Source organism: Grammomys surdaster, unplaced genomic scaffold (assembly GCF_004785775.1).
Source record: "Grammomys surdaster isolate TR1022 unplaced genomic scaffold, NIH_TR_1.0 220, whole genome shotgun sequence".
Classification (NCBI taxonomy): Eukaryota; Metazoa; Chordata; class Mammalia; order Rodentia; family Muridae; genus Grammomys; species Grammomys surdaster.
In genome coordinates, this window is record NW_021604665.1 from 9,719,268 (window position 1) to 9,739,289 (window position 20,022).

General features: G+C 44.4%; 1 protein-coding gene across 1 annotated transcript in view; it reads right to left on the minus strand.

Moving 5' to 3' along the window:
• Window positions 1-12,754: 12,754 nt before the first annotated feature.
• Window positions 12,755-20,022, minus strand: part of Pdzrn3 (PDZ domain containing ring finger 3) — a 226,732-nt gene continuing 219,464 nt past the window's right edge. Inside the window, exons 7-10 of the mRNA XM_028773028.1 lie at window positions 19,153-19,215; window positions 16,944-17,045; window positions 15,969-16,085; window positions 12,755-15,203 (exon numbers count right to left, since the gene is read on the minus strand). Coding sequence (XP_028628861.1) covers window positions 13,647-15,203; window positions 15,969-16,085; window positions 16,944-17,045; window positions 19,153-19,215 — 1,839 coding nt within the window. The 3' untranslated portion in view covers window positions 12,755-13,646. The remainder of the gene's footprint in view (window positions 15,204-15,968; window positions 16,086-16,943; window positions 17,046-19,152; window positions 19,216-20,022) is intronic.

Below are 20,022 nucleotides of genomic sequence, written 5' to 3' on the forward strand. Positions count from 1 at the left end.
CAAGGAAGAAACTTGATCGTCTTGGCTGCCTATCTAGACTATCGTAGGCTGCTCCTGCTTCAAGGCTGAACCTCTGCTTCTTGTCTGCTGGGGAGATGTACCAAGCTGTGTCCCTGACTCCCTCTGCTGAGCCTTCCCTGCTGGGGCACTCTCTGGAACTGGAAGGTAGAACAGGAAATTCCTTTCTTCCTTAAGTGGCTTCTCTCAGCTCTTTTGTCACCGTAATGAGAAATATAATACAGGCCTGGGGGAGGCATCTTCTGGTTTCTGCTTCTGAGGTCTTTGTGGGACTACGAGGTTCTTCTGAGTGTGAAGCAGGTGTGAGGTGGACTAAAGCTGAGTATGGTCCTTATGCCATGCCTGGGCCGCAGCCTTCTGCTCCTAGCCTGTAATTCATGGAATCAACCTCTCCTCCATATTGGCCCCAACTAGGAAGCAGACACCGTACCTGCTCTGATTTTTATTTTGAATATTCACCCGATAAATAATGCAGTGGTCTTGTTCCCAAGAAGCACAGAAGGGGGATTGAGATCAGGCAAACAGAGGCCAAGGCAGAGGCTTTGTTCATTCTGCAAAAGCAAGCCTGGCTCTTTCTGGGGCTAATGGGAAACAATCAACTGGTTATCTGACCCCTGGCTTCTGATAACTGGTTGACCATCTTTTGTCTTCTTGGCTTACTAAAGTATTACCTGGTTTTCTCTCATCACTTCCACAAGGCCACCTCCTGATGTGTGTACCTGTGTCCAAACATCTCCATTAGTTAATTGGACAAGAGCCCATCTGAATGGCCTCATTCTATCATAGTATGTGACTGTATTGTGTGCATCTTTATATGTTTATGTGTCAGCACATGTACACATGAGTACAGGTGACCATGTAGGCCAGAGTTACAGTTACAGGCAGTTGTAAGCTGCCTGATGTGAGTGAGGGGACCCAAACTTGGTCCTCTGATAGCAGTAAGTACTCTTAATGACAGTGCCATAACTCCATCACTATCCTTTTTACTTTAAAACCACTATATAAGACTTTATTTCCAGGGGCTGGAGAGATGGCTCTTAAGTTAAGAGTATACATTGTTCTTGAGGGGGACCCAAGTTTATTTCTCAACACTCATGGTAGGTGTCTCACAACTTCCTGGAATGCTAGTGCTTGGGAATCAGATGTCCTCTCCTGGACTCCATGGGTCCCTACATACCTATACTACCACCATACATATGCACATAAAACTAAATCTAAAAAAACCACTAATTCCAAATAAAGTCACACTTTGAGTCCTTGAGGTCTTAGGCCCAGGACACAATGTTTTTGTTTTGTTTTCTGGGCCTTGAATATGCCATGCTGAAGCTTGGATTATACCATAAAGGGTCTTGGGTTCTTGGCTTTCAAACATCCATTGGAGGTGTGGGTACCTGGTCACACTTTAACAGTGAGGAAGCTAGTTCCTTATAACAATTTTTCCTCTATCTCTCTTTTTTTTTTCTTTCTATATCTTAGATACACTCCTGACACACACACATACCCTCTCTTTTGGCTCTGTTCTCTAGAGAACCCTAGACATACTTTAAGCCAGGAGTTGGCCATATTCAATAGCAAATGTACTACCTGCACAGTATTCTGGATTCTGCCTCTTGGCCTACATATTGTAGTATTTGCTATTTGGCTTTGGAGCATGAGAGTTCATTGACCCCCATATCTAAGATCTAATCATCTTCGGTAAGTGAAGAATTGTGGTCATCTCAAGGACATCCACAGCACAGTAATTTCTGTTTGCCCTCTGGAACTCCAAAACTATTGCTATTGATACTTTGTAGAGATTTTTTAACATTAAAAAAATGAAATGAAGGAAAATTTCCCCATGGGTGTAATTTAGAATGGAATTCACCATCTTTTCTTGAGGATGGAGAAAAACACAGGGGGGGAGGTCAACTGCTACTGCCATATTTCGTTGGCTGGCTGGCTTTGTGTAGTACCCAGCCTGGACCTGGTCTTCAAGCTGAGGAACTACTGGGTCTCATGTGACTCCAACTCCCTTGCTCTGTCTAGAGGAGGCTTGAACCACATCAAGAGGGTTTGGCACTGCCTTCTCTCATCTGCTGTCTTTCATTCACTTTTTTATGACGCCATCTTGAATTTGTCTTGGAGAAGTCTTTGTGTATTGTCTTACAGTGCTGAGGAAGGGACTAATATCAGATGGAACTCTTAAAAGTCAGAATCCCTGCACTAGCTCTGGATCCTTTATTTGCTTAATTTGGAGACACCTCTGAAGCCCCATGTCTGAGGTCACTGAGCATGTACACTTGAAGAGAACAGGTTAGTTCCTGTAAATGATTCCTGACCTATAGCATGGCCAGGTTGGTGGTTTTACATGCATAGCTCAACAAGAAAGTATCTGTCCTCAGAGAAGAGGGAGACATTTAATTAGGTTGTTACATGATGAGTTTGTATACGCTTGTGTTCCTGGGATAGAGGTGATGTCAAGATGGGCATGGAGACACATGCCTTTAATCCCAGCACTAGGGTGACTGAGGCAAGAGGATTGATAGGAGTTCAAGGTCAGCCTGGGCTACAGAGCAAGATTCTGTCTCAGAAAAAAAGTAAAATAAACCAAAAATTATCCATGACCCCCCCAAATCAAAAGCAGGCATGTGTAAGGTGTGTAGCATGGTCTGTCAGGAGGCATGGCCCTGAAACAGTGCTTCTCTACCCTAGGGCAATTGCACTTTCTGTTTCAGTTAAGCCTGTAATGCTCTTGCCCAGGCTTTTCAAGGCTGGCTCACTCGCTGTCAAGCTTTTGGTCTCAAATGAAATATTTACATAGGTTTTCTATCTAACTTCAAGTTAATGTACTTCAATTGCTTGCTTGCTTATTTATTTATTTATTTACTTATTTATTTATTATAAAGTTCCCATTATGCCCCAAGGACTTTTTTTTTTTAAAGTAAGAGTCTAGCACCATGGGACTATGGGGACCATCCCACTTGTCTGTAGTGTTTCTCAGACTATAGCATGTGTTCCTCCTGGTCATGTGGAAGTCCTTTGGTTAAACAGAAGTTTGGCCTCCTGCCTTCTAATCAGTGAGGCAGGGGGAGAGTCTGGGGGTTTGGACTTCTAGCAGTATTTTCGATGATGCTATGGTCTATAAACCCTACCTGAGAACCCCAGCATCAGAGGTTCTAGACTTTCAGGCCTAGACATGTCTGCTTCTCATGACTTATAATGGTTTCTCCCCTTCCTTGGTTTGCATGTGTTTGGTTTCCTGCTGTCATAATAGTCTGTCTTGGAAGGAAAGACATCTGCCTTTCCCTTAGGAGTCCAGCCCAGAGCAAGTGCTTTGTAGAAGCTTGAGGTGAAGGCTGAGAGAACAGAGCAGGAAAACCTTGTCCCTTACAGTCCCCTACATGAACCTTTCTTTTTTCCTTTTTATATGTGTATGTATAGGTGCATGTTTGCATCTGTGTGCACACATGTGTAAATGGATGTTTACATTTGTGTACATGCATGTGTAGATGCATGTTCATGGGTGTGGGAACCCCTGAGGCCAGGCTATGGAGGCTGGAAGCTGATGTGAGGTATCTTCCTCAGATGCTCTCCACTTGATTTTACTGAGGCAAGGTCTCTCTTGCTCATTCTGCTAGTATAGCTAGCTTTCTTGTCTTGGGATCCCCTGTCTCTGCTTCCAAGTGATGGGACTACAGGTGGGGTGCTATGCCCATGTGGCTTTGTTTTGTGGGTTATGGGGATTAGAACTCGAGTCCTCATGCTTGTGTAGCGAGCCATCTCCTCAATTCATGCACTCTTTTAAACCTTGATTTAATTAATTATTTTGCATTCACTGGCTTCATTTTTTTCCACACACTTATATTTTTTTTTATCATATTTTTCCCTCCCTCTACTTTTCCCAGATCCTTCCAACTTCCCTACCAATACAACTTCATGGTTTTTCTTTCTCTCCATTTTAAAAAACAAACAACAAGCAAGCAAACAAACAAACAAAAAAAACAACCAAGTAAGCAACCAAATAGACCAAAAAACCTAAAAGACAAAAAACAACAACAAACAACAACAACAACAAAACCACCAAACTGGAGGTCATTTTGTGTTAGCTAACTACTCCTGAGCATAGGGCCTGCCTCCCCTGGAGTCAGGTGAAATTCATGTATTATTTCCTTTCTTTTGACTAGAAATATAAAATATACTGTCTTCCCCTGGAATGCTACTCTGTTCTAGAAATGTCTTCATGCTCCATAGTTTATTAAATGATAGTAGTCTGTTTTTATCTGTGTGTGTTATATGTAGTAAAGTTTGCTGTGGAAGAGCTTTACCAGCTCCATTGACAACACTGTTCATCTGTCACTACTCTAATTTTTTTCACGATCCTGAACAGAAACTCTGCCTCAAATGTATATGAATTATTTTCCCATTCTATACATTTCTGTAATTAAAATCATATCATAGTTTCTTTTACATCTGGCTTATTTCACTTAGCATAAGGTTTCAAGTCATCTTATGGCATCTGTCAGGATTCCCTTTTTAATGTCCAAACAATATTACATCAGATGTTTACACCATATGGTACTTATGACTTTGCCCAGATATTTTTCAACCTTTTGGCTGTTGTAGATACAGCTTTGATGAACATTGTTATTAAATTATCTGATTTCAGCTCATTTGTGCAAATGTGAAATTGCCAAGTGATTTGGTAATTCTTTATGTGTGTGTATAGTGTATGCATGTGTATATGTTGGTGTGTTTGCCCTTCTATGTGAGTGTGAAGAACAGAGGCTGGCAACAGATGTCTATTGCTGCCTGCCTCGTTTTTTGAGACAGGATCTCTTTCCGATTTTAGAGTTTGTCCTTTTGGATAGAGTAGCTGGCCAGTGAGCCCCTGAGATCCACCTGAGTGTGCTCCACCACCCAGTTCTGGGGTAAAAGACGTGTGTTGCCTGTGACATGCTGGACAGCCAAACTCTGGTCCTTTCCAGCAGCCACTGAAGTTTTCTGGGGCATCATTTACATGCCCCCCCTAGTAGCATAGGAAGGTTATGGTTTCCCCACACTCTAGCAATTTCATTCTTTTCTATCTTTCCAGTAGTAGCCATTGGGTGTGGGCTGTGGAATGCCATTGTGATTTTGTGTTTTCTAGTGACAAGCGAGCATCTTGTGATATACCTCATAGCCTTTTGTTTCAGAGTTGAAGGACTGGTTTGAAATTGGATTATTATTTGTGTGCCATTGGATTCAGGTGGGACCCTGTAGCAGGAATGGCAGGGCCACCTCTATGTAAATGCTAGGGGCCACACAGCCACGAAAGCATCTCCTGCAAGGGGACCTAATTGAGGATTGCCTGAGATACCAAGGATTGCTGGTGCAGACAGTGCCAGCTAACTGGGAGCTGCTGTTTAGAAGAGATGCTTTCTTAGGACCAATGGGGCGTGGGTGAAGGATATTAAAGGACCTTGCAGCAGTGTTCGGATAAGCTTGCTGCTGCATTTCTAATCTGCTCCTGGAGCTTATGTCACTTATTCTGCACCATCTCACCTCCAACCCCCAAGGGCAGCTAGGGTCAGTGGGTGAGTAGTCCAGGGCACAGACAACAGAGCCCTAATTGAGTGTGACTGTCATCTTCACACAATCTCAATACTAGTCATTTGTCCATGGTTATCTCCATTCTAGGCCAACCTTTTGCTTTCTCATTACCTCTGTTTGGTTTACAAAAACGAAAATCCAGTTGCTCATGATTTTGGTGTGTTAGCTAAGGCTCTATTTCAAAGTTCACAATTATGTAAGCTGGCCTGAGGCTCTTTGGAGTGAGAGATCACTCAGCTCGTTGCTTCAGGCAAGACACAGCTCTGAGTCTCCCTAGATATATGTAAAGTGGTGTATACCCGCCACAGCTCTCTCTGGAGCTTGACAAGGGTCCCTGTGACAAAATAAATAGCAAGGAGTGTTTGGGTATAACACAAGTTACTGGTTGATTATTTAGGCTCCAGCTGCTGATATGTCCCTTCTCCATACCTTCTTAAAAGTGTCATGGGTCACTTCATGTCCAGATCCTGAACATGCAGACTAAGCTTGGTGGAAGTTCTGTCTTCCTCGTAAGACTTTTCAGATCGGTTGTATTATTCACCAAACTCCTTAGGGATTTTAAAGGCATGTTCATCATTTGGCCTTGTTTTGAAATGTGAAACTAACTAGCAATGCATATGCATATTCTGGAACTTTCCCTGTTGCTACGTAAAAGGAAAACTCTGAGCACCATTTGGAAATAAATGGTCCCTGTGGTTCCTAATGGGAAGATGGTCATTACATATCACTTGGTATTAAGGAAGTGACCCTGGTGAAGAGGAAGCAGGAGCAGCTGGCCTGGGAAATGGAAGCAGCTCTCTCTTCTTCTAGGTCAGAAAGAGCTAGGAAATATATCAATTGATTTTTAAAACAATTGGTAGATAAGAAGTCTCCTTTAAAAAGTGTCAGGGGAAATACTGAAGGCTGAGAACACAGAAAATGCATTGCCATGATTTCAAGGTAGCAAAGTCCCAGCTTCAACCAGCAGTGGAGGGCACAGACTGCACTGACAATAGGTTCCTGAATCTCATTTCTCCATCAGTCCAGCCCTGTTCTAGACACTGGTCTAGACCCGATGGGCTCATTCAAATCGTTTGGCCCTGTAACACTTACAAAGCCCCCCCCCCCCTCCCTGAATGAATCCTGTGCTCTCTGAGGATGGAAAAGCTCAAACTAGAATTTATCAGCTCTATAGGTCATCTGAGCTTCCAGTTTGTGGAGATGACAGTTCTATGTCTTGAGCTTGGTGGCCTCTGCATGTGAAGCTTTGGAGGTCTCAGCAGAGCCAACCCCAGTACTCAACACAGCAAGGCACCGTGAAGGATACTTGTTTTCATGGGTGGGTCACCAGAGAAGCTGTGCAAACCTAAAACCACCTAAACTGCCTTCTTCATTTTGCATTCTCTGGACTCAGCTCATCAGAACTGAGACTCTTCTGGGCAGGTGGAAAAGACATGGGGTGGGGAGAGGTAACTGGTGACAAAGGAAATTCTTTTAAGCCCCATGAGCTAGGTATTGCACGTTGGGAGTCCTATGATGGCAGTTTCAGGGTGTGTGTTGCATGGTGTTCAAGGGAAAACATATCCATGGACAGGGAAAGACGTTTGCTCTGCTGGTTGCCTTGCTTGGTTTTGTGGGAATGAACTGTCTGAGCCTGCAGATTGAATCATCTGCCGGGTCTTGGCCATGGGCATCGATATGGATCTAATCCTGTGCTGGAGAAAAGTAGGAGACAACCTGGTTGTCCTGGCTACAGAGATAACGGGTATCTGATGGAACCTTCCAGCTTCTCCCAGGGTAGAGATCTCTGAGCTCCCATTTCGGTGGTACAGGTTGCCAACATAGTGATGAAGTAGAGTTCAGAGCTACCAAGTATCAGTTGTCCTAACGGCCCCACAGCAGCAGACTTCTCTGAGCTTTCTGTCTTTGTCTGTGAAATATGAATAGCGATCCCACTCATCTCATTGGTCCTTTTTAAAATTAAGTAACTAACTTATTTATTCTCTTTACATCTCGTTTGCAACCCTCACTTCCTCCTCTCCTCCTAGTCCTTACAAATCCCTCCCCCTATTGCTCCCTCCCCTTTTCCTGAAAGAAGGGGAAGCCCCCCCACCTTGGATACTATCCCACTCTGGGGCATCTAGTCTCAAAAGGACTAAGCACCTCCTCTCCCACTGGGGCCCAACCAGGCAGTCCCGGTAGGGAAAGGGATCCAATGGCAGGCAACAGAGTCCTACTTCAATTGTTAGGACTCTCACATGAAGACCAAGCTGCACATCTGCTACAAATGTGTAGGGGGCCTAGGTCTAGCCCATGCATGGTGTTTTATTGGTGATTCAGTTTCTGTTAGTTGACTACTCTGTAGGTCTTTTGGAGGTGTCCTTTCCTCCTCTGCCTTGCTCAGTGCTATCCCCCACTCTTCCACAAGACTCCCTGAGTTCTGCCTGATATTTGACATCTATTTATTTTGTGCTCATGCATACGTGTTCTTGTGTGGAGGTCAGAGGAGAAATTGTGGGAGTTGGCTCTCTCTCTACCATGTGAGTCCCAGAAATTGAACGAACACAAGCCACTAGGCTTGGCTGCAAGTATCTTTACCTGCTCAGCCCTAGACTGAGCATATTTTTGACGGACATTGGTAAAATCTGACAAATCTATGGGGTTCTTAAGGATTTTAGTGAGATGACTTACCGAATTAGAGAATATGTTTCAACTTGGGAAACCAGTGAAGGAAGACTCATTATTTTCAAAGAATGCTAGTGTACCAAGGTCAGTTCCTGCTGGTTAAAAGGAAAACCTAGTTACAGGCCCATATCCTCATAGACCATGCCCTTTGAGGATTATTGTAACTGGAAGCTAAAGAGAAAGCAGACCATTTACACAGAAAACTCTATCCGAATAAAACCCACAGAAGCGTGCTTTGTTCTGAAAGTGCTTCAGGGGAATCCACATTTAATCAAAATTGAAGACCACAGCATTTGCATGAGAATTCTTGCATCTTATCTCATTTTAGTGATTTCCTGTTAATTAGTTGATGCTCCACAGAAATCCTGAAATGCTCAAATAATAGGGAAACAGAAATAAAGCCGGGGTGTTGAGACGGCTTAAGGCAGAATTAAGTTTGCTTCCTTGGTTTGGGGCAATTTTGCTAACAAGTAACCTGTAACCTACTTCTGAAGGCTAAGAGGACATAATTATTTGGTTAATTTTCATACTTCAGTTTATAATCCTAATTAGTTCTTCAACTAATGTTCCCTGGGCTATGCAGAGCCCTACCTCAGCATATTTGGGATTCTTGCTATTTGGAATCTCTTGTTTCCACTAAAGAGATGAAAAACTTCATGCATATCCCCTATTGCTATTTTTGTACATTGCCACGTGTTCTTGCTAGGAGAGTTAGACTATCCTGTGACTTAGAGCTCCAGAGGGAACTCTGTGAAATGCCTGCTACTTTAAGAGCAATAGCTTTTATTGGCATCATGAATGCGTTACAAATATTATGAACATAATCTGGGCAATGTTGGTTTGCTCCCTGAGTAGATGCTGGAACAGTGATAAAGGTTTGACACTGGGAGTGCCAGTTCCAGTCACTTACTGGGCAAAGTTCTTTTCTTAAAAAAATTAATTTTTTCTTGTAATTTTATATATGTGCATTTTGTTCTCATGTATGTCTGTATATTGCATGCATGCCCAGTGCTCACATAGGCCAGACAAGGACATCAGATCCTCTGGAACTGGAGTTATATAGATGCTGGTTGTGAGTTGCCCTGTGGGTGCTGGGAACAAACCTGGGGCCTCTAGAAAAGCAGCCAATGTTCTTCACTATCCTAAATTCCATATTCATATTACAAATTCTCTCAAGCTCTAAAATTTTGATCACACGTATATGTGTGTATGTGTTGGTGGCTATGTGCATGTGAGTGTGGGTGTGAGCCATCCAAAGTGGGTGAATGCTGGGACTGAATGCCAGTCCTCTGCAAGAGCTGCAAGTTCTCTTCATGGCTGAGCCATCTCTCTAGGAGAAATTCTTATTGTGAGTTTACATTGTTGATGAAAACTAACTAACCTTGAAGAACTGACCCAAGAGTTTAGTGATGTCAAGTTTTCTACACACACACACACACACACACACACACACACACACACACACAACCCAATACTGTCTATTCTTAGGAGTGTTCAGTAGAAATATAATGTGGACCACATATAAAAACTTTGGGTGTTTGCTGTATGTATGTTCTTGCATGTATGTGCACATGTGCATGTAAATTCACGTGAGGATCACTGGTTGATGTTGGGTACATCCCTCTAGTGCTCCCAAGCTACTTTTTGAGACAAGGTCTCTCACTGATTTTAGAGCTCACTGATTGACTTGACAGGCTGGCCAGTGAGCACCATAGCTCCACTTGTCTCTGCCATCCCTCTCATCCCTCCCAACCCCATCCTCATATACCAAGTTCTACCATCATAGGCATGAGTCACTGTGCCCAGCTTTTATGTGGGTACTCAAGATCTGAACTGGAGGCTTGATGTTCCTTCAGTGGGCTCTTTACAGACTGAACCATCTCCCTATCCCTTACAGATGGCTTTTAAAAGTTTTGTTGTATTCTCAGTTGCAAAGTGAAACTAATTATATGTTTTATTTAACCCAACATATGTGGTTACTGTAATTGCATTAGACATTACTGCATCTTTCCCATAGAAATTATAGTAAAACTTTGTATGATTTTGAAAAAGTATATTTTTCAAATTCATTTCCATTTGGATTAACCATATTTTATTCATTGATTTTTTTTTTTTTTTTGGTAGTGCTGGATATACCACTCAGGGACTCATGCTTTGGCTTTACCCTACATTAACTGTTTAGTAGCTGGTTTGGCTAGTGGCTACTGGATTGGATAGTGTAGTTCTGGATGCTCAATAAAGACTCATTCTACAAAGAGTTAAAACCAGGGGTATCCAGACAGTGGAGTGGTTGGTTATACTGGAGAACGAAGAGCCTGTATGCGTTCCCACTTCCTAAAGTTAAGTAGCTATGAGCAAAGCCATTAGCATAATGCCCTAAGATTGTAGGGACCATTGATTAAGCTGAGTTTTAATGATCTCAAAGGCTGTGGCTGTCATAGGGAAAATGTCATCCTTGATATTCAAAGTAGGGAGTCAGCTCAAACAGCTCTGCAGGATTCAACCACAAAGAGAAATGAGAATCCATGTGGCTTATATTTTGATCCAAACCCGGGCTTCTTATGTGAGTAAAAGCCCATGACTGGCACTGAGGGCTCTGTAACTCCTCCAAAACTGTATGCAATTTACATGTTATGGAAGTACTCCTTTTTTTTTCTCCCCCCTGAAGAGAGACCCATGGCTTCTATCAGATTCCCAAATGTGCCCTAGAAGCAAGGCTAGAGGGCGAGTAGAAAGACATTTCGGTAACAGCACATGTTATTCACATGGGCTCTAGGGTTTCTCAATAGAAGTGGGAGAGTGTTCTCACTCTTACCCTGAGACATCCCTGGATTTGCCTGTCTGCTCGGAAAGCATGTATCACAAGGCCCTTGGGAGCACACGTTCACATAAGAAATGGTAGATTCATGTTTCCTGGCTTAGACTCACTCTGGGGCATCAATTAGTGAGATGCTTGCAGTTTTTGGTGGAGAGCGCAGGATGAACTGAATGGAAGTTGACTGTTCACATGCACACTACCTGTCCCCTGAGTACGAGCTGCTAAGAGATGTGGGACCAGCTGCTGAGTTCTGAAGTCAAGCTTGGTTATTAATGAGCTACCTTGTGTTTCTTGCTTCCTATTTCCTTCTGATTGACACTATCATGAGTTTCGTATTTCAGTTGAGTTGTTACCTTAGAGAAAACTCCAGACTGCACCACTCGAGCATGACGTGTAGTTGGAAAGCTAGAACAGCAACCTTAAGGTGTTTTCCCTAAGTGTGCAAGCTGGCCCCTACACATGGAGGTATTCCATGAGCCCAGATGAGAAGCGCCCCTATTTGTCTTTGACATGTGACTACTTAGGTTCCATCCTAAGTAGTCTCTTTGTTCATGGGCCATGCATGCAACTCTTGCTGTTAATGAGAGAAATGAGAGTAAAGCTATGTCCTAAATAAAGGTCACATGTATGCTTTATAGCAATTTATCAGACAGATGTTTGTATTCTGTGAAATATTTTCTAGAGGCTAGGAGGTCAGTGTGCTGGGGCTAGAAAGCAGCTTGGGAGCTGTGGATAGTCCTCTGTGGAAAACTAAGCCTGGGGACTATTGGGGCTTTGTATCCTAACAGTAGACTTTGCAAAACTTGATTTACCGTGCAGAGCTGATTAGACTTATGCAGTAGATATAATTATCTTAGCAATGCCTGGTTCTAGAAGAAGTAGCAAACAGATATTTTACTAGTGATGAGTCATTTTCTCAGTGTTTTATTTTCATTAACTCATTTTATTACAAGTGTAAATAGTAATTAGTCTTAAGATTCCAGCCCCAAAGGAGAGATTTGGGCTCAAATGGGGTCTGTGGGAAGAAATCGTTGTCTGAGATGCCTAGGACACCTTCTTGCCATTTCAATCAAAATTTCAATTAAATCAGTGAGTAAACCAGATGGCTGGCGTAACGGCAAATAAAAATGATGCCCTTCCTAATCTTATCTTTAGTTTCATTTTTCAGTGGGCATTACAGCTGAAATTGGTGTAAACATTGTAATTAGGGAACACTGGTAGCAAGTCCTCTGCTCAGGATCTTGAGAGTCACAGTAGCCGGGCAGAGAGCCTGGTTCCAAGCCCAGTTATTTTAGTGACCTCTGCGATGCTAGAAAACTATTGGCTGGCGGATGGACACATCTCAGAGATGGAAAGCTGGACAAGATGTTGGCTAGGATGGGCAGAGTAGTGTCTGAGTTAACCAAAGCACTTTCTCCTGGCAGAGACGCTTGCTCACAAGTTTTCCTATTCATAGACTATTAGGCTAGGTTGAAGCTTCCTGGGAGGCAGGTTGTGAAAGCCCAGGAGGATATGGTTTATCTGACCCCCTATTCTTTGCCACCAGTCTTTCCTTGCTTTTTCATCTGTCTCTGCGCTGAATAGAGGAATCTGATGGTCTGAAAGACATAAGAGGCAGCAGGTGACGCAAACCAACAAGGGGGCGGGGAATCAACACTGCAAAATAAACACCCATGTCCAAGCATGTCAAATAGAAAATAATAATTTATTTTAACTTCATTTTACTTGATGTTTGTAACTAATCATGATTCTGTGCACTTGCTTGGTTAAGTCTGTCCCTTCCAATCTACAAAGCAAAGTTCTACAACAATGAGCACTTAAAACTCCACAAACGGTCTCCATCCACGACTTCCCTGTACATGCAAATTCTTCCAACAGGCGGCAATATTTGCAAACATGCTTTAAGCGTCCACAAAGCTGCAGGAAATTTTGCTTTCTGTTAAAACCTTGACACTCTTTTCTTGGGAACCTTAACCAGAAAAATGTTAAAAATGGATATCCAGACTAGAAACACTGCTAGTTTGGTTAGTGTATGTATGTGTGTGTGTGTGCGTGTGTGTAATCACCAACCAGACTTTGGTGGGTTTGTGTTGAAACCCCAACTGATACAAGATGTATGAATGAATGGTGACTTGTATGAAACACATTTAGCGAAGTGACATTACAAAATAGGGTCCCATTAAAAATACATACTGGCAGTTGCATTTTGTGTTTTAGGCAGAAAAAAAGCATGTTTAACCTTCTTTTATATGAATATAGTTTAAACAAATTATTCTGTGAAAGTATGCTTAATAAAAGATCTTTTGGAAATTTAAACACTTTATGAAAAAGGTTAACAAGTAAAAAATTACCATTGCTATTTGAAAAAAACGCTTGCTTGTTAATATTGCCTTCTAAGAGAGTAAGGGTGTATTTCCCTCCACTGAAAACAGAGCCAGGACACCCAAAGTTGTAGGGGTGGCAAATTTAGACTATCAACATGATGGCCGGGCTTATATATACAAAAACTTGCCGCATTGAACGAGGCAGGGATGTCTACCCCAATGGTAGTGGTCTCTCGTATGTACACAAGTGAGAGTTATACAGTAGTCACCGACAGGAAGGAATTGTATACCCTAGTGCCATCTGGCGATTTCGTGCCATGGGTTAAGAGTTCTTGGATAGTCATCCAATTGTCAAAGATCTTTTTGTTCCTCTTCTTCATCATCTTTTTGTGGCTCAGTTCCAGGATGTTCATCTCCTTCCTGTCGTCGGAGGCCTGCTGCTCCTTCAGACAATCCAGCCTGCTCTGCATCATAAACTCGCGCCTCCGCCTCTGCTCCTTGGCCTTCACCAGATGTTGCTTGCGCTCCTCTTTGCTCCAATAGCGCCCCATCTTCATCTCGCTCATGGCATCATCATCCGTGGTCAGGCCACTGCGTTCCTCGCGGATCTTCAGTGCACGCTCCCGCAGCAGCCTGTCACGCACCGGCCTCTTGGTGATGTAGCGCGTCCCGTCACTGCGGATCTTCACTTTCCATTCCATCCTGGGTTCAGCTGAGTTAGAAGAGTTCAAGTCCTTGCACATGCTCACCAGGCTCATCTGGCTCTGCGCATACTCCACGGCTGACTTCTGCTGGATTAGGTGCATGTAGCTCTGGTAGTGTTGCGCGTGGGCTGGGATGTGCGCGTGTTTGTACGGGGAGTGGTGGTAAGAGGGCAGGTAGGCACTGCCCAGCTTTGGGCTGGCGGTGGGGCTCCTACTGCCATCGCTAACTCGGCGCTCTTTGATCTCCAAAGCCTGGCTGGGGTCCAGCTCTTTGGCACTAGGGTTGTAGTTTGGGGTGCTTACTTCGGGATCCTCGGTGATTGCGAGCAGATTCTTGGAGGATGGCCTGTAAGCTTCAATGTTAGCTGTGGCCCCTTCACTACTGCCCTCGGCCACTCTCCGCAGGGAGTTGTCCGGAGAGATCTCCAGGGTGAGTGGGGTACTCCTGCAGCTCTCCCCAGTGTTGTAGGCGCTTGAACTATCCTTGTCTGATTTTTCCGGCAGCTCGGTGATATCCGAGAGCTCATGGCGGCGCACGTCCACGCTGGTGTTGTAGTTGCGGAAGCCACTGTGGTGCAGCATCCAGGACTCACGGTACTGCTCCTTGAGCTGCTGCATCTTGTGCGCACGCACGATGCTCAGGCACTCCAGCTCGATGCTGCGCAACTCCTCATTGAGTAGCTCCAGCTCCTTGTCCACGCTCTCAGGGTCACTCTTGCCGGCAGCATCCAGCGGGCTGCTGGGGTAGTACAGGCTGTAGGGGGTGCTGCTCTGCACCTGGCACTTGAGCTCCAGCAGCTCGCGAAAACGCTCACACTCATCCTCTGGGATGCCCAGGTAGTCCACATCGGTACAGTCTGCGGAGATGAAGGACTCATTGCTGAAAGGCAGGTCGCCACTGCCCAGGGTGTCCTGGCTACAGGTCAGCTTCCTCTGGCCCGCCAGCGGGTTGGAGGATGCCGTGGCATCTTCACCGTTATTCTCTTGTTCTGAGCTCTCGTCATTGCGGGTACTCTCATCCGTTCGCCCCACACCACTGTCTTTCTCGTGCTGGTTGGATAAGATGGTGGCTGTGTCTGTGGTCCCACCGTCTTCCTCATGCTTCTTCTATATCAGAAAAAGGGACAAGAACAACCAGTTCATGAGAAGCTTGGGGCAGGGGCTGGGAGAGGTGAGAGGGGGCTGAGAGGAGGTGTAGGAGGAGGTACCCAGTGTGATCTTTTTGTGTAGGACAGGAGTTTATATTGAACTCTAAATTCCTAAGGCTGACTTGTAGCATTTGAGGGACCTAGGGCCCAGGAAGTGGCCAGGCCTATCTCTAATGAGTCTGGGCTGGACCCGTACCCTTACTTTTTCAATCTATAAAATGGGGAAGATAATAACTAAATAGTAAAGGAACGTGTAACTAGGAAGAATGTGTAAGTTCTCCTAAGCGACTCGGTAACTGGGTAATTAGGATTCTGACAGTGGCGTAGGAGGGAGCTGCAGGGCTCTGAGCAGCTCAGGTTAATCACAGAATTGCTTTACTTTCAAAGGTGTGACGTAATTCTATTTTCCCAGTGAACACCAACAGAGTAGTATCAATGTCTTCACTTTGTGTATTTTAAACTATAAAAGCTTTTTAACCAAGGTAAGGTGGTGGGTACCTGTTATTCCAGTACTAGGGAGATTGATTACTTTGAGTTTGGAATTCACTATTAACTATATAGCTATTTCCAACAGATGAGCTTGGTGAGGGAGCCTATCAGCCCCCATTCCTCTTATGCTCAAACAGGAAAAGCTCTTAGGCAGGAGTTTTCTGATGGTCTTCAGCATCTTGGAAGGGGTACGTTCTCCTTAGCTGGGGTGGCGTGGGGCTGCCCCAGGGTTTACCTGTTGCAGCACACTGGCTGTGAACTGCATGGCCTGGTGATGCTGCTCCTCAAGCATGTCCATGTGTAAATCATCCAGAAAGTCGTTCCTGTCATCATCCATCCAGCCCTCATCCAGCTAAGAGAAGAACAGTGACACACACGTCAGAGTATTAATTATCAGCTTGAACTCAGAATCACTGTAGATACACATCTATGCGTGTCTCTGTGAGTGAGTCCAGAAAGGTTTAGCTGAAGAGGGAGGAACACCTCAGAATTGGGGTAGTGGTCATTCATTAAACAGGCGAAATCAAGCTGAACACTGGATTCATTTCTCTGCTTCATGATTGGACACAATGCAGACAGCCGCTTCATACCCTGCTTAGCCCTTCCTGACATACTGGACTGTCCCCTCAAACTGAATCAGAGTAAGCCCTCCTCTCTCAAGTTGCTTGCAGAGGTATTTAGTCACAGCAAGGAGGCCCCCCCCCCCCAAGAAAGGACATTACATCAGAAAGAGGAATTGTAGGGCTCTCTCCAGGAGTTATCAAAAAGCAGTCCATCTATAGGCTTGGATAGGACTTCATCAGACTGAAGGAACTCCAACCCTACACCACACTGGGGAAGCTTCTAATACCACTCCCCCACCCCTGCTTTGCTACTTTGTATCCAGACTCAGTGGTTAATGCAGTTAGTTACTATTTGAATGACTCAACTCCATTCACGTTTATTTCCCTTTAATGTACTAATAAGTGGGACTCAGATCCAGGCTGAAAGGGGCATCTGTAAATCCTGCTATGATTCCTTTATTAGTCAACCTGTGGTGGGTAGCATCTGTCAGGTTGGTTACATGGATACAAAGTCACAGCAAGTTCGCACTCAAGGTGGCATGCACCTTTAAGCTCAGATGCAATACTCTGACATTGTCCTGCAGGGTTAGGGACTTGGTTTTGATTATAAAAATCTAACCTACTTAATTCATAGGACACTGACTTACCTGGAGCTCAGGCCTTGCAATCAGCAATGAAAAGTTCTTATTTTCTTCACTGGTTAGAAGAGCCACGGCCTCTTCACGGTTCTGAACTTCTATGCCATTAATCTGGAAGAATAAGGGAAGGAAGGTGTAGGTAGCAAGGGATACGGCGGCATGGAGCAAAAGCTTTCCATCTTGCTTCAGAACTGCAGTTGCCACCACTCACTCATAATATGGATTCCATTTAGCTTGTAAAGAATGCTGATTTCTGGAAAGAAGGGCCTTGCTTAGCCGGAGGCAGCCATGATGTGGAGGAATCCAGGATATGATCCAGAAAACTCTGGCTGCTCCAGCCATGTTAGGGGCAGCCCTGCTTATATATTGAAGGCCTAAAATTAGCTATAGGCCTAAAATCAGCCATAGGCCTGACATACATGCCTGCTAACACAAAGCCTTGGGTCTCTGTGGAAAAACACTGAAACAGTTGACTAGAAGCTACTGTAAACAAGCAGCTTTGGTGGAAAATTGTCAGGCTGAATACTTATACACCTTGTAGATAGGTAACCTTGGTGGATAGAACCAACTTAGATAAGGACAAGTGAATCATAGTCAGAGTCATAGTGACATGTCCCCTGAACCTTCATCCAGCTGATACTCTGTTCTGGAAGATATCTGTACTCCCCCTGAATATCCACGCTCCAGTGTCATCCCCTTCCCCATATCCTGCCTTTTTTTGTGTATATAACTCCTTTGTGAAAAAAGTAAAATCGGTGATTTGATCAGACTATAGACAGATCACCATTCTTTGCATCGGCCTGTCCCCCACTTTCTCTTTCAGGTGATCTCCCCGGACTCCTGTTTAATGCCCTGCTGGACAGGACACAGCCACATCTGAGCCCTGAAATCTGACATCGTGTTTGGACAGGAGAATAAATGGGAAAAATAAAGTGGACGTTTCCTATTTACAATAGGGGAGAAAAGCAGCAGGGTGCCTTCTGGGAATGAGAGGAGCAGGCAGCAGATAAGGGACTGGCTGTGTATATGTGGGCTTCGTGTGTCTAGTTTAGCAGGCTAGATGGTGAGTCAAGCGGGGATGGCTCTCACCTTCACACCGACAACTCTCTGGCAGGACATCTGTCTGCCTGTCTCAGCAACTCTGAGTTCTGCAAATTTTTATTCCTGGGCTCATATTCCACCAGGGACACCATGACAGTCCTGCTGACTTGGAAGTTGAGCCCTTCACCCGACTTTGCCACTTTATGTCAAAGAACCAAGAGGTAGCAAAGTTGGAAACACTTCTGGTTGTCATTATTCAACCTGATTACACAATGGATACAGGGAAGGGTATGTCTGTAACCCAGGCAAGACTTTGTTTTAGTACTTTTACTTCCTGTTTGAAATGGTAACGGTTCCCAGAAAACCGGAGCAACAAGAAGTATGCTGAGGATTCTGGCCCTCCGGTGAGAGGGTCTGGGTCTCTTTCCTAGGGAAACTCAGCTGTCCAGGCTCATGCTAAAGGCTGGAGAAACACAACATAGAGTGTGGTGGGGAACCAAAATGCTACATCGTGGCTTGTGAAATGGGGAAAATAAAATGATTAGAAAGATGAAGCTAAAGCTGAGAAGAGACAGAAAGAGAAGCCCGTGGGACACAAGGAAGCCAAGGCTCTGTGACCCTACAAAAAACCACCGGGCTGATAGACATCACACGATTGATGCTTGATTAGCACAAATGAAGCCCTGGCTTCCGTCCACAGCACCGTAGCCAACCAGGTGTGCACGAGGAGGAGACAAGAGAATCAGAAGTTTAGGTTCGTCTTTACATAGTGAGTTTGATACTAATCTGGACTTCTTGAACACCTCCCCCCGAAACAATTATAGCTGGAAGAAAGACGTAAGCAGCCTTAATTTGCCTACACAGAACAACAGGATTCAAGGTAAAGATGTCACCCTCAGAACAGAGTCTATATAGGACAGGCAAATGTGAAATTCGGAAATTTCAGACTTCTCAGAGGTATTTGGTCCAAAATCTGGGAGAGCTTACTCTGTCTTTAATTCCCCTTCTGTGTGTGACTAGCTAATTAGTCTCATTCACTAATTCCACATGGCTGGTCTCACTACTTAGCTGAATTCCTGGTTCCTGTTCTTAAACCTCTCCTGAATTTCCAACCTGAGAGCTATTTCTGGAACTCACTTCTTTGCTGAAGGTGTGCATCCACGGAAAGTGCACCTACCTGGATGATGCGGTCTCCTTCACGGATCCGTCCATCCTTGGCTGCAATACTGTTAGGGTCAATCTGAAACACACAGTGGACAGCCTCAGCATGGACACAGGCAAAGGGTGTCTTTAACATAGTATATCATACATATCCTTGCCTTTCTATGTTGAACAGATTACAGACAGGACTTAGCATTGTGCACAGGAAGAAATGAACTATCTGTTTTAAGCCCCTCCCAGGGACTCTCAGAACTCTGCTTGGCAGTACTGTGACAGAGGATTGGGCTCAGAGCTCTAGACCTGAACTGGTGAAGAGGCAAAGGTGACTCACAGGGATACAGAGTAGCTAGAAGCAAGTCATTGACACAGATTAGGTGAGAGGACACTCTTAGGTGTGCTGCCTGGCAGCCCTGACTTGATGGCTTTCATACCATATTTTGTTATCATATTTTGGAAGACAGCTGTATAATTGGGACAAGTGGGACTGAGGATAACAGGGGTTCCCTAAAACATGCTGACGTGACATGCAAAGCTTGGTGGGTGGTGCCTATCCAATGAGTTGACTGTGTAGTCTTTAGCAGATATGGCTCTTGGCCCAGGCCATAGAGACAGATTTGATTTCTTTGGGAAATTGGTTTTTCGCAACCACAAGGAAGGACGGCACATGCATAGGAAAGTATTCATAGTGAGGTCAATTTCTCCATTCTGCCTCTTCTAGAAAGATCTTTCGTCTCTGTACTTTGATAGGTCCACGTAACTTTGTAAGTTATGTTTGATGTATATGAACTCAACTGTGTTTACTATGATGGGAAGAGAGACTTTAAACGATATCTGTCTCTCTGCCTCCCACTGCACTTGAGTTGGGTGAGTGTGGGGCTGCTCTTCC